Source organism: Rhinopithecus roxellana, chromosome 5 (assembly GCF_007565055.1).
Source record: "Rhinopithecus roxellana isolate Shanxi Qingling chromosome 5, ASM756505v1, whole genome shotgun sequence".
Classification (NCBI taxonomy): Eukaryota; Metazoa; Chordata; class Mammalia; order Primates; family Cercopithecidae; genus Rhinopithecus; species Rhinopithecus roxellana.
In genome coordinates, this window is record NC_044553.1 from 154,795,839 (window position 1) to 154,810,804 (window position 14,966).

General features: G+C 48.2%; 1 protein-coding gene across 2 annotated transcripts in view; it reads left to right on the top strand.

Annotated features, from left to right (window-relative positions):
• The window catches only part of BDKRB2 (bradykinin receptor B2), a 59,249-nt gene extending 52,906 nt beyond the window's left edge, over nucleotides 1-6,343 (top strand). For both annotated transcript variants that reach the window (XM_030930403.1, XM_010353687.2), the window contains one exon: nucleotides 5,260-6,343. In XM_030930403.1, the coding sequence (XP_030786263.1) occupies nucleotides 5,260-6,328 (1,069 nt within the window). In that variant the 3' untranslated portion in view covers nucleotides 6,329-6,343. The remainder of the gene's footprint in view (nucleotides 1-5,259) is intronic.
• Nucleotides 6,344-14,966: the final 8,623 nt, after the last annotated feature.

Below are 14,966 nucleotides of genomic sequence, written 5' to 3' on the forward strand. Positions count from 1 at the left end.
TGAGAAAATGTTCCCTCTGCAGGTTCTGAGTGATAAGCTCTCAGCAAATTCTGCCAGGCAGACACTGTTCTCAAGTCCAATTCTTTGCCTATGGAATTGCATAAATATTTTAGCCCAGATATTTTCACAGGTGCTGTCTTTGTGCCTTAGTTTGGAGCGCAGTGGCACTATCTCAGCTCACCACAACCTCTGCTTCCCTGGCTCAAGCAATTCTCCTGCCTCAGCCTCCTGAGTAGCTGGGATTATAGGCGCCCGCCACCATGCCTGGCTAATTTTCTAATTTTTAGTAGAGATAAAGTTTCACCATGTTGGCCAGGTTGGTCTTGAATTCCTGACCTCAGGTGATCAACCCGCCTTGGCCTCCCAAAGTGCTGGGATTACAGGCATGAGCCACTGCGCCCAGCCCACAAGTATTTTTTTTTTTTTTTTTTTTACCAGATTAAACCTTTCAAATAAGTTGTACCTACTTATAAGGTTTGAATGTTTTGTCAAATTCAGATACTGCAAGTCACTGGTTTTCTCAGTTTCATCTCATTTCCGTACAGAACATGAATTTATCCAATTAAAAAGATTCTTCCCACAAACTGAAATATTCCAGAGCTCATTTTAGAATTTCAAAATTAACTCTTGTACAGCATTTGATTTTGATCATTTTCTGATACATTTTATAATTTTTCTGCATACCAGCTTTGTTTTCAATACTTATAATTCACTAAAAGCTTTGAAAGCTGATGTTTTGGTGCTCTATTTATTGAATAACTTGACTAAATATTTCCAACTGATTTGGAACAGAATTCAACAAAAATTTAGAGATCTGTTTCAACACACTATTTAATAACTTTTTAGGGCACTGAGATTCAATGTCCTCCAAAATTGATTGATAATGGGAAAATAAAAGAGAAAACACATGTGAAAGTCGAGTTTTTTAAAAAAATTCATGAACAACTTTATCGCATCAAGTTTGTAGTTCAGTAAATCTGTGCACATGTTTTAACATTTTATAAATTTTGTCACGTACATCTATTTCTATTTATAGAATATTGACATTTATTTACATGCAGTAACAAATTGTGTATGCACCATGACCTGTTCCAGTCACAGTTCTGTTTCATTAGTGTCTTAATTTAGTAGGAATATTGTTGTTACCATGACACTGGACTCCACCAAAATTTGTGTTTTATCCTCACAAAAATGCAATGACTTTATTTCCAATGTGGAAAATTTAAACAACTTAAAATAGCATTCACAAAAAGTCAGTTAACTGTTTCACTTTGCCAGAATGAATGTTGCAAAGCCCTGCTTTGCTTCCATGAGCTGAATGAAAGAATGAATTGTGATTGGAATTGACAGGCTTTTCTGTCTGAAGAGTCTGAGGATACTGGTGTTGCGCGGGCACCATTTTGCTTTCTATGACGTTCTTCTTATGGAGCCAACGCACAGTCAGCCATCATTTCCACTGTTGCACATGCACAAGAAAAGCTGGAATTAAATGTGAGCTGAGTTAACTTAGAGAATAGTCGTTTGATCTAAGGGAAAAGTCATGACTCTCAGAATGATCTTATATCAGCATCTTTTGCAACTACATGGATGAGAACCATGTCTTAGGGTGCAATGTTCTTTTGTTTTTTTTGTGTTTTTCTGAGACAGAGTCTAACTCTGTCAACCAGGCTGGAGTGCACTGGCACGATCTCAGTTCAGTGCAACCTCTGCCTCCTACATTCAAGCAATTCTCTGCCTCAGCCTCCCGAGTAGCTGGGATTATAGGCGCCTGCCACCACACCCAGCTAATTTTTATATTTTTAGTAGAAACAGCGTTTCACCATCTTGGCCAGGCTGGTCTTGAACTCCTGACTTCTTGACCCACCTGCCTTGGCCTCCTAAAGTGCTGGGATTACAGGCATGAGCCGCCGTGCCTGGCCTGGTGCAATGTTCTTAAAATTACTAATTTCTAAAGTAGCAGCTCTGTGTCAGGTTTTCTTGCAATCAGTGAAATTGCTACAGACCCCATAGTGATGCAGATGTCAACAAATATTCTATGCAAGCTCTCTGCTCATCAGCAACTTCCTTGAGCAACAGAAGTGCAGTACTTAAATTTCCATTAAACATTTGTTTTTTAGCTCATCACTCCAAAAAGGCTTATTGCAAATTCTTTAAGTATTGCCAAATGATAAAATAAACATAGTTTTGGATTTATGCCCTGCAAAAAATGACCAAACTATTGTAACAAGAGCCTCCAGCCTCCTCCATATTATACTCTGAGTGGGGACTGCTCAGCTTCCATGTGCCATGTATATTTCACAACCACCAAATCGTAATTTCCCTTGTCTCCTGTTGATCTGTCAACTGGCAGCTCTGCAGCTTCTGCTCTTTTATCTACTCTCTCCCTTGGTGATTTCATCCAGCCGCATGACTTTAAATGCCGTTCCTGTGGTTACAACTCCCAGTCATGTCTCATCATCCCAGATCTTGTCCCTGAATACCACACTTGTCTATCTAATTGCCTACCGGATGTCCCCATGTGATGTCCAATTTACATCTCAACCTTAACAATTCCAAAGTTGAACTCCTGATCTTCCCCACCCCCCACAAAAAAACTGCTTCATCTTCATTCTGTCACCTTCATTTCAGCTGATGACAACTTCATACCTCCAGGTGTTCAGTGCAAAAACCTTGGCATTGTCCGATTTCTCCTTTCTCCCACCCAGATCCAACTGAAAATCATGGTGTTACTACCTGCAAAACACCTCTAGGGTTTGATCGCTTCTCACCACCTGCACTGCTACTCTCCCCAGCTGTCACTCGCCAGCATGTTTATTTAGTGTGTGTATTGTTTATCAACTCCTTCCTCCTGCTAGGCTTATACGCACACTGAGAGCAGGGGTTTTTGCCTGCTGTATTCACTGCTTTGTCCTAAATACCTAGAACAGTGCCTGGCACATAGTACATTCTCAGTAAATACTTGTCCAGCAAATAAATGACTGGAGGAACCAGTGAATTATACCCCTGTGTGAATAACTCCATGTGAGTGACATGACAGACTGTCACAGCTAGAAGAGCCTCTTGAGGACATCGTGTCTTCCTTCGATGAGGAAAGTCAGGCTCAGAGACATGAACTGACTCTCCCAAGGTTACACAGACAAATATGCTCTTCCAGGATTCTCTGCTACACAATAGCTTTTGTTGGTATCTGTGAGGCTTTGCGGAGTTGAAGCAATCTCAGGCATCACCCAGTAATAACAATCATGATGGTGACAGCTAACATTTGCCACGTGCTTACGATAAGTCAGGAACCCTGCTAAGCACTGGGTGTATATTAACCTATCCAAGTTGTGGAAGAATGTTTAGGCTCTGAAGATCGTCTGGAGCCCCATAAATCCCACAATGTAGGCAGCTGCTCACTCTGCAGATAGTGTTCTGTGGGTCCCTGAGTTGGCTGTGGCCGGTTTTGCGGGCAGGAGGCCACAAAGCCATGAGCACAGGATGGGATCTACCCCTTGTGGGACCACAGAGGGCTGGGAGACACAGTCTTCCCTATGGAAAGAGACAGAATGTTCTATCCCTCTCCTGGTGAAACTCAGCGTGGGAGCATGGGAGGCAGGTTGGCTGCGTGGCTGTGAACGTGAACTACAAGGGGCATGCAGACCAAAGTTCATAGCGTACACTGTGCCTACCAGCTCTAGCTCCTCCAGCAAGCGTAGAAGGCCAGTCAGCTGCATGGCTGTGAGCACGGCCTCTGGGGCCCATGCAGACCAAGGTTCCTAGCGTAGCACTGTAAACACCACCTAGGTCTTCTCCGACAAGCTGGTTAACTTCTCTCAGCCTGGCTTTGTCTTTCACCGAGCAGGGACAGGTGCAGCAGAAGAGAGCAGAAAGAAGCACAGGCTGTCAATCAGGTTCTCAAATCAGACTGCCTGGGTTTGAATCCAGGCTCTACTGACCAGCTGTGTGACCTCAGACAGGTGACGCCGGGTCTCAGCACTCAATTTTCTAATTGGCCAAGTGGAGATGACAATGGCCCCTACCTTGAATGACTGCTAGGAATATTAAATGAGAAAATACTTAAATGTGAAACACTTAGAATGGCACCTGGAACACAGAGACCATTAATACCATCTAACAAATGTAGTTGTTAGCCTTATTTATTACTCATGCTTTCCTTGTTCTTTTATCTTTTTTTCTCTCTCTCTTTCTTTCTTTCTTTTTTGTTGTGGTTGTTGTTGTTGAGACAGGGTCTCAGTCTGTCGGCCCAGGCTAAACAGGCTAAAGTGCGGTGGCACAATCATGGCTGGCTGCAACCTCGACCTTCCAGGCTCAAACGATCCTCCCACCTCAGCCTCTTGAGTTACTGGGACCACAGGTGTGCACCACCATGCCCAGCTAATTTTTGTATTTTTTTGTAAAGACAGGATTTCACCATGTTGCCCAGGCTGGCCTTGAACTCTTGGGTTCATCTGATCCACCTGCCTTGGCCTCCCAAAGTACTGAGATTACAGGTGTGAATCACCACACCCGGCCAGCACTCATGTTTTTCAGGCCCATAAAAGGAACCTCCTAGCACTGCCCCCATCCCTTCTGCCACACTGGCCCCAGCCACAACAGGTCAGCTTCCTTTGCTGTTCCCAGGCTTCCCTCAGTTCTGTTTCAAGCCATGACCTCTGCCTCCAAGTCTGCAGCCCCATGAGGCTGGGGCTACTCTGTCCTCCATATCTCCAGTGCCTGGCAAGGGGCTGGTGTGAGGTAGATGCTCATTAAATGCCATTAAAACCCTAATAGTAATAATAATAATAGTACAGTCGTTACTAAGACTAATCACTACCTTCCAAAGTCTTTCCTCTATGCCAGGCACGGAGCTAAGCACCCTGTAGATCCTAACAACAGCCCTCCCATGATCCCACAAGAGAGACATGATTCTCTCCAATGTTTAAAAAGGAAAGTGAAAGTCCATGGGTCTAAGTAGCTCACACTGAGTGATTGTACCAGGATTTGGACTCAGGCACCATCCCTTAAACCAGAGGTCAGCAAACTTTTCCTCTGCAGGAACAGATGGTAAATATCTTCAGCTTTGCAAGCCAGACAGTCTCCGTTACAAGCACTCAACTCACCCTCGTAGCATGAACGCAGCCGTAGATAATGTGTCCATGAATGGGTGTGGTTCTGTGCCAATAAAACTTTATTGTCCAAAAACAGGTGACAGGCTGGTTTGGCTCATAGGCTGTAGTCTGCCACTTCCTGTTTTATTCTACCTGCTGTTCATTTCAGGTCACTGTGCATGGCATCCTGGCCCCCTCTAGAGCTGCAGTCCTCCAACCAGAGCCAGCTGTTCCCTCAAAATGCTACAGCCTGTGACAACGCTCTGGAAGCCTGGGACCTGCTGCACAGAGTGCTGCCGACATTTATCATCTCCATCTGTTCCTTCGGCCTCCTAGGGAACCTTTTTGTCCTGTTGGTCTTCCTCCTGCCCAGGCGGCGACTGAACGTGGCAGAAATCTACCTGGCCAACCTGGCGGCCTCTGATCTGGTGTTTGTCTTGGGTTTGCCTTTCTGGGCAGAGAACATTTGGAACCAGTTTAACTGGCCTTTTGGAGCCCTCCTGTGCCGTGTCATCAACGGGGTCATCAAGGCCAATTTGTTCATCAGCATCTTCCTGGTAGTGGCCATCAGCCAGGACCGCTACTGCATGCTGGTGCACCCTATGGCCAACCGGAGGCGGCAGCGGCGGAGGCAGGCCCGGGTCACCTGCGTGCTCATCTGGGTTGTGGGGGGCCTCTTGAGCATCCCCACATTCCTGCTGCGATCCATCCAAGCCGTCCCAGATCTGAACATCACCGCCTGCATCCTGCTTCTCCCCCATGAGGCCTGGCACTTTGCAAGGATTGTGGAGTTAAATATTCTGGCTTTCCTCCTACCACTGGCTGCGATCGTCTTCTTCAACTACCACATCTTGGCCTCCCTGCGAGGGCGGGAGGAGGTCAGCAGGACAAGGTGCGGGGGCCGCAAGGATAGCAAGACCACAGCACTGATCCTCACGCTTGTGGTGGCCTTCCTGGTCTGCTGGGCCCCTTACCACTTCTTTGCCTTCCTGGAATTCTTATTCCAGGTGCAAGCAGTCCGAGGCTGCTTTTGGGAGGACTTCATTGACCTGGGCCTGCAATTGGCCAACTTCTTTGCCTTCACCAACAGCTCCCTGAATCCAGTCATTTATGTCTTTGTGGGCCGGCTCTTCAGGACCAAGGTCTGGGAACTTTATAAACAATGCACCCCTAAAAGTCTTGCTCCAATATCTTCATCCCACAGGAAAGAAATCTTCCAACTTTTCTGGCGGAATTAAAACAGCATTGAACCAGGAAGCCTGACTTTCTTATCAATTCTTTGTGACATAATGAATGCTATTGTGGTAGGCGAAATAATTACTCCCATCGGTTGGGGGGGACTTAATCCCTGGACTTTATGAATGTTACTTTATATGATAAAGGGGACTTTACAGCTGTTACCAATTAAGGGTCTTGAGCTTGGGAGATGAGCCTGAATTATCCAGGTGGGCCCTATAGAATCACAAGGGTCCTTATAGGAGGGAGGCAGGAGGCTCAGAGTCAGGAGATGTGACTCTGGAAGCAGAGGCCATAGGAATTCAGGGCGGCCACCGTGAGCCAAGGATTGCAGGCACTCTCTAGAGGCTGTAAAGGGCAAGGAAATGGCTTCCCCTGGAGGCGTCCAGAAGGAATGGGTCCTGCCAACTTCCTGTCTTCAGCCCAGGGAAACAGATTTAGGATTTCGGGCCTCCAGAACTGTTAGAGAATACATTTGTGTTTTCTTGTTTTGTTTTGTTTTGCTTTGCTTTGCTTTTTTGAGATGGGGTCTCGCTCTGTTGCCCAGACTGGAGTGTACTGGCACAATCGCGGCTCACTGCAGCCTCAATTTCCCAGACTCAGGGGATCCTCCCACCTCAGCCTCCTGTAGCTGTGACTACAGGTGTGCACCACCATGCCTGGCTAACTTTTCTATTTTTTGTAGAGATGGGGTCTTCCTGAGTTGTCCAGGCTGGTCTCAAACCCAAGAGCTCAAGTGATCCTCCACTTTGGTCTCCCAGAATGCAAGGATTATAGGCGTGGCCACTGTGCCTGGTCCCATTTGTGTTTTAAGCCACCAAGTTTCTGGTAATTTGTCATAGCAGCAGCAGGAAACAGATAACAAGTATTGGGTAATGGCCTCTCTTATTACACTTCCATTTGTCTTTTCAAAGCTTTCTAGGCTAACTGCCAGGAATACAGGGATGATACAGCTAGAAGTTCTATCTCCAAGGAACTTACATACATCTACATATTATCATATAAAAAATGAAATGAGAAATTGCTTGAGCACACCACGGATCCAGCATCTTTCTCCTTCAGAGAGAAAGGGGATGGGTTCCCTCTCAGGTTAGCAGAGAAGACGCTGTGAAGGGAGTCAGCCGTGAGCCTGGTTTCCACAAAGGGTGCAATCTGGATACGTGGAGACAGGGAGGAAGGGCTGGCGGAGGCGGGAAAGGGGATGCTGCTCACAAAAGAATGCTTGTGCATGCTCTTGTTGAATGTGTAAGGCATTGGTGCGGGTCTTGCTATGAGAGACCCAAAGGTGACCTAACAGTGTCTCTGCCCTCCAGGGACTCACAGCAACTGGGACAATAATTAAGAGATTGTCATAGAGCAGGGTGCCCGCCTTCATCAGGGTGAGGGGTGCCATGAGAACCAGAGCAGGGCTCCAGTCTGGGTGGCCGGGAGGGATGGTTATAGAGGGGTTCCTGGAAGAAGAGACACATAAACTGAATCCCAAAAAATGAGAAGATGACCAAGCAAAATGGGGGAAAGGAGTGTTCCAGACAGAAGGAACAAAGTAGGCCCAGAGGCAGGTGGGGTTACAGGTTAGGAGGGAGAGGTTGAAGGACGGCAGAGGACGAGGGGGGTCACGAAGGCAATTGGAGCTGGAGGAGAATGGACAGGCTGGGTCTACAATGGTCAGCTGGCAAAGACAGTTCACCCAGGAAGCATGGTGGGCTCCAGGGGGCTTTGAGGGCCCCCTTGAAGCTGGAAAGCATGGCTGTGTTGTGTGAATTTACTCTCATAATGCTTGACAGACCCAGGAAAGGATTGCTCTGGAGGAGGGTTTAGCCAGACAGATGGCCATACGTCATGGGAGTTGGGGATCCTGGTCAGACTCTGGGGAATAATGGAGAAGGAAGAAACGAGCACAGGGAGAGAAAGAAGTGAAGTGAGATCAGTGTGTTAAAGGATGGGTGTAATGAGAGAACCTGGGTGACAGAGCAAGAAAGAGAAGAAGGGCCGGGCACGATCTTCTGTACACTGTGAAGGGAGTCAGTTGTGAGCCTGATTTCCACAAAGGGTGCAATCTGTAATCCCAGCACTTTGGGAGGCTGAGACAGGTGGATGGCTTGAGCTCAGGAGTTCGAGACCAGCCTAGGCAACATAGCAAGACCCCATCTCCACAACAAATACAAAAATTATCCCAGAGTGGTAGTGTGCACCTGTAGTCCCAGCTACTTGGGAGGCTGAGGCAAGAGGATCATCTGAGCCCAGGAGGTCAAGGCTACATGCAGTGAGCCAAGATTGTGCCACTGCATTCCAGCCTGGCTGACAGAGTGAGACCCTGTCTCATTAAAAGAGAGAGAGGAAGTCATAGCCACAGAGCAGGAATGTTTGAATAGAACATTTCCAGAGGCAGAGACATCCCAGGAGATGACAAGGACCAAATATATCCCTGACACCAGGTGGCTGAAATAGAGGGAAGAAGAAGGAGGTTGGAGACAACATAGTCAGCGAATGGAGAGGTCGGGTGGTGGGTGGGCCCTCCACTGGGCCCCTGTAGGCAGGCGGGACACTGTCAGGCCCTGGGGAGGAGAGAGTCTGTGGGCCAAGAGGCCATCCCAAGGTCAGTTTCCATGGAGTCAGGGAGAGGGTGTAGTGACTGGACTCCAAGACACTTGGGGGAATGGGGAGAATGGCAGTCCCCACAGCTGCACGGGAAGGGCTGGTCCTCACAGAACAGCAGCAAAGACTCATTCATTCCAGGAATGGAGAAAATGCCATGTTCTTGCAACCTGGAGACAGGGTGTGAGAGGCTGGCAGCGGCTGGGCCACCGGGACCTCATCAGTGATAACCCTGTGATCAGTGCTCCAGCCCCTGCAGGTTTTCTGGAGAGCAGAGTGTGGTCAGAAGGCCTGGAGCTGAGTCGACAGGCAAGATCCAGCCTGCACATGTGTTTAATTTGGACCACATGGCATTTTTTAGAACTCCAAGCTCCCAGGCTCTTGAGTTGGTTGCCAGTACTGAAACTCCCCACAAGGAGCCAGCTTTCCAGTTTCTCTTGAATGTTTGGAAGATCCAGCAACACTGATTCAATTTCATTCATTCAGCAGATATTTATTAAGCATCTACTTTGTCAGACACTGTTGTGGACACTGAGAATATGGCAGTGAACAAAAGAGAGGAACATCCCTGGGCTCCTTGGAGTTGACCTTCCGGGGTCCCCCCAGAGCTCCAATTCTTTGGTGCTGCGTAGCAGAAGCCCCGTGAACAGGGTGCCCTCCCATCAGATTCACACACATGGCAGCTATGGAAGGTGGGGTTTGCAACCCCTGATCCGGACCAGCTCTTCTTGTGCAGTCTAGGAAACAGAGCAGTAAGACCTGCCCAAGTACACCCAGTAGGACTCACAGCAGCCACACACAGCAATAGGCTCAGTCATCTCATTTAATCACCTGACTCCCTTGTGAGGTCTGTTTCAGGAGGTCCACTTTCTAGGTGAGGAAGAGGAGGCTAAGGAAGGCAGTGCTTGCTCAGACTGCAGAGGCTGGATTCACCCAACTCATCTGACTCCAACACCAATGTGATTTCCAAGCCCCCAGGCAGGAATTCATTGGGCAAAGGATCTGTGGCAAAGTGGCAAAAATAGGCAGGAACAGGCAGGAATAGAGAGTGGGAAAGGGAAAATAATACCTGATCCCTCTTCTACTCCAAGTGAACTGACCCACCTATGCCCTCCTTTCTTGTTTCTCAGCCTGCCTGAAGCTGGCGGCTTATCAAAATCCTTTCTAGGGCTTGCAAAAACCAATCCCACACTCGAGAAGAATGTGCTGGCCAGTGAAATCAGACAGCATTGCTCACAGGATCTAATTCAACGGTAGGCTGCAGCCACATTCTGAGAAGTCAGACACCTGATTTATGAGATGCACACAAGTAACGTTTACTGAAGCCCAGCAAATGGCCCCACAGCGGGAGAGACACTGGCAAACCCATACCGTAGAATTCTGTTGCCCTTCTGTGGTGAAGGCCAGTTATTCATTTGCAGAGGGAGAAATTTCTGCCTTGACTAAAAGGATCGATGCTGTGGGAAACGGTAATATATCTGAGTTCCCATGGATCTGGTCGACAGGTTCACCTGGCGTGTTCCACATGGGGCCAGGCCCAGGCCGTACCTGTGGTGCTAACACCTGGGGTGGGGAGAGGAATTAGCAAATAGTCTTCCAGCATCCCCAGCTCCGGCACCCATGTGGGCTTCCACTCTCTCCCTGAGAAGGGCCAAGTAGAGAGGGGAGGAGCTTCCGCTCCAATCCGCTTCCAGCTTTGGGTCTGTCCTGGGCTCCAGAACCGCATGATCAGATGCCCTATGTGGCCTTCACTGCTCCCTGCAGTGGGAAAGTAAGAAAACTGCCCCCACCCTACCCCGTCATCACCCCAATCCATCATGGGGAGTGGGCGGCGCTAAGGCCCTCCAAATAATCCATCATGGGGAGTGGGCGGTGCTAAGACCCTCCAAATCCCAGCCTTGGGGAAACTCCCTGATGTCGCAATGGCCGCAAGCAGGCTCTTGTTCTCCGGAGATGAGTCACAAGTTTGACGAGGAGCAGATCGGAAGCAGCCCTGGGAAGTGTTCCTCCCCAACCTTCCTCCCACCACAGCTCCCAGGAGCCTGGGCATCCAACCAGGGCTGATCCAAGCCCTTGACTCCGGCTGAGCTCCGCTCTGGCCTCTGTGCACCTTCAGCTCCTTCCTGCCATTCTCTTTCCCTGTGCCCAGCCCCTTTCTCCAGACCCCCTTGATTCCCTCTCAGCACCCTCATGCGTCCCCGGATCCCCGGAGCTCAGGCCCCTGCCAAAGAAGGGCCTCACCGCGGGGCTGCCAGTGCACAGTGCAGCCGGTAAGAGGCCCAGGGCTCAGAGTCACGCAGGCCAGTGTTCCAGTCCTCTCTCCACCACCGCATGAGCCTGGCCGACCGCAGAAACTCGGCATCCCATCTGTCAAATGGGAATGAGGAGAGCAGTGCCTCACTGTGTTGTTGTGAAAATTAAATGACCCAAAGGACTGCCTTATTCCCTTTTTGGAAAGAGGTAATGAGCAAAGAAAGGGAAGGAAAGGCGAGAAAGGACAAGATGAAGATCGAAGACGTATGGGAGACCCCAGGACAGGGCCCACCCCAGCAAACACCAACAACCATTTTCTCCTATGAGCAGAAGAGGCTTTAACTATGACTGAAATGAGTGCATGTCAAAGCAGTCTGAATAAAATCCCAAAAATGGTGTCCGTGTCACTCTCCTGGTTGTGATATGGCACCATCCTTGTGTAAGATGTTACCATTGGGAGAAACTGAGTAAAGAGTAATGGGGCCAGCCACAGTGGCTCATGCCTATAATCCCAGCACTTTGGGAGGTCGAGACGGGCAGATCACATGAGCCCAGGAGTTCAAGACCAGCCTAGGCAACACGGTGAAACCCTGTCTCTAGTAAAAATACGAAAATTAGCCAGGCATGGTGGTGCATACCTGTAGTCCCAGCTACTCGGGAGACTGGCGGGAGAATCAGTTGAGCCTGGGGTTCGAGGCTGCAGTGAGCCATGATCGTGCCATTGCACTCCAACCTGGGCAACCAAGTGAGATCCTGTCTCAGAAAAAAAAAAAAGAATGAGTACAAGGCATCTTTCTTATCACTGTATGCAAACCCACTAAAAACCTTAAAAAGAATGCGTAATTAAGTTATACCCACTCTGCCTTACAGATGAGGAAACCAAGGTCCAGAGACAAGCAGACTTGCCCAAGGTCACCGAGTAAGCAGGGCTCCTGCTGAAGGGCTCTGTTCAGACCCAGGATGCCTGCTGGGCCCTTGTGACAGGTCTCAGTCTCAGGCTGAGGTCAGAGAAGAGGCCTGAGTGCCAGGGATCCCATTTGAGTGGCCCTGATGGTGGCAGAGACTCCCTATGGCCGGGGTTGTGTTTAAGGCAGTAAACAGGAAGCCAAGCCTACTTTCCAGGAGCTTCAGGGGACAGAAAACTATCAGAAAGGATTAGTTGGGACCCAGCAAGTATGACAGCAAGACATTTCAGGGCTTCAGTCAACAAGGGGCTTGGTGTACTGTAGCTGGCAAAATAGCTGCCAGCTCTCAGCTGCATTAAAATGAGTATAGCCTCTAAAATGAGGGAGGTGATATTCCATGAATTTAGCACTGGACAGGGTCCATTTGGAGTATTGTGTCCAGTTCTTGGCTGATTCCAAAGACAGGGATCAGACTGGTGAGAGGACACAACAGCACACCCTCCAGACACACAGCAGCAGAGGGCTTACCACAGAAGATAAGACTTATGCAGAGAGAGGAACAAATGCACTTAGTGTTACCCCAAAGGGACCAAAGAGAAAAAAATTCCTGAAAAACACATTCTGTCTTAATTTAAGGAAGGGCTCTTTGACAGGCAGAGCTGTCCCATGATAGAACTGATGGCCTTCAATTACATGGCTTCCTGGTCTCTGGAGGAGCCCAGCAGAGCTGCAGGATCTCTTGGCAGAAGCCTGCAAAAGAATCCAGGAAACATCTACTGCACACTCACCCTTGAGGAGCTCACTGCATATAAGGGAGACAGAAAAGAAAAGAGATCATTCCTCAGTGTTAGATGTCTCGTCATGAGGTGATGAAGTCTGCTGCAAGGAGTTCCAGAAGGAAAGGGGGTTCCCTGAGCTGGATCTTAAAGTTAAGTAGGACAATGAGAGTGTTGGCCACCTGCAACCTTTCCCTCACCCAAGTTCTCAGTCAACAAAATCAAGGGCTGGAAGATGTATGCCAATCCCAAGGAGTGACTGTTGCCCTCTAGGCCAAGTGAGTCAGTGAAGACTGAACAAGGAAGTGGCATGTTTGGAACTGCATTACAGAGAGATCACTTTCACTAGAATATGGATGATGGCTTGCACAGTGTATCAGTTATCTATGCCGCATAACAAACGACCCCCACACTTAGTGGTTTAAAATAACCACCTCAACTCATAATTCTGTAATCGGCCATTTGGGTTGGGTTCAGCCGAGTGGTTCTTCTACTGGTCTTGGCTGGGCTTACTCATGAATCTGTGATCAGCAGCCAGGCAGCTAGTCACTCTGCTTCTGGAGAATGGGCAGGAGGCTGCAGCAAGCACAAGGTCAACATCAGATGGAATTAAAGCCCACTGATGGGGCCGAGAGAGGCTCACACCTGTAATCCAAGCACTTTGGGAGGCCAAGGCAGGTGGATCACTGGTCAGGAGTTCAAGACCAGCCTGGTCAACATGGTAAAACCCCATCTCTACTAAAAATACAAAAATTAGCTGGCCATGGTGGTGCACACCTGTAGTCCCAGCTACTCAGGAGGCTGAGGCAGGAGCATGGCTTGAATCTGGGAGGTGGAGGTTGCAGTGAGCTGAGCTCGCACCACTGCACTCCAGCCTGGGCAACAGAGCAAGACTCCGTCTCAAAAAAAAAAAAAAAAAAAACACTAATGGGTTAGGTGAAATGATGGCAGACTAGGGAGTACCCCAATCCTGACCTCCACAATCTAAGACAGAATCAAAGCAGCTTCTTCATTCATGGCTTTGTGTGTCCAGCACTTACTGAGTATCCAATACATGGCATGTAAAAGTAAAATATAAAAATCCCACCTTCAGTGAGTTCACAGGACATGAAAAAGCTCATCATGCCCATTTTATAGATGGAAAAACTGAGGCCCAGAATGCTTTGCATTCTGATAGAGCAACTTCATCAGTGTGAGGTCTGGGATCAAGTGCCAGCTCTTCTACTCTGAGTACTGTAGCCACGCATAGTGCTCCCTAGAAAATGGTTCCTGAGCAGCTTGTCTTTAGAATAGAAGTACCATTTGGTCAATGTTGATTTGTGGTTGGGAACTGGTGAAGGGCAGAAAATTCTTCTTCCTCATTCTTCTGTGGGAGGCATTACTACTGCTCACTGAGAATTCCAGTTCTCCTCTTCTTCTGAAAAATAGGAGGTTGAAGGCATTGAACTTCCTCACCCTATAGAGACTAAGAATGGCTTCTTGCTTGCTTTGGCCAATGGAAGCAAAATTGTGTGTCACTTCTAGGCAGAAGAAAATTCAAGATCATAGACCTCCATTCTTTCTCTGCTGTAGAAAAACCTGAAAAGCTATGTTAAGATAGTGATATCATTAAGATCTGGGGACTTCATCAGCCTGAACCTCTGAGTGACTAGGAAAAGCAAAGTTCCCTACCAACCTACATCAAACATGTAGGTGAGGAGAAAACAAACATTTGTTGTTTTAAACCACAGAGAGTCGAGGGTTTTGTTACTGCAGCAGAACTCAGCTCATCCTGTCTGACTCATCAGGTTTTGATGAAGAGGGATTGCTCCCTAAACCCTTGGCTTCTTCCCCACCCCTGACTCCTCTCCCTGGAAGAGGAGTGACTCCTCTGATTGTCCAGTTTCAAAAAAAAAAAAAAAAAAAAGAATTGGGCCTGGCCTGTGGAGCTCAGTTCCTTCCTCCATTCTCACTCTTTGGGAAGTGCCTGACTGCAGATTGGTCTTCTCTTGTCCATAAGGTAAGCATAGAGTTAAAGGCTCTGCCCTAGTGCGGAAGTCATCAGCATTGCCTGGGCCTTCGTAAGTCAGGCCTGATTCTGGGATTCAGCATCAGAAAGTCCATTTTGTAGT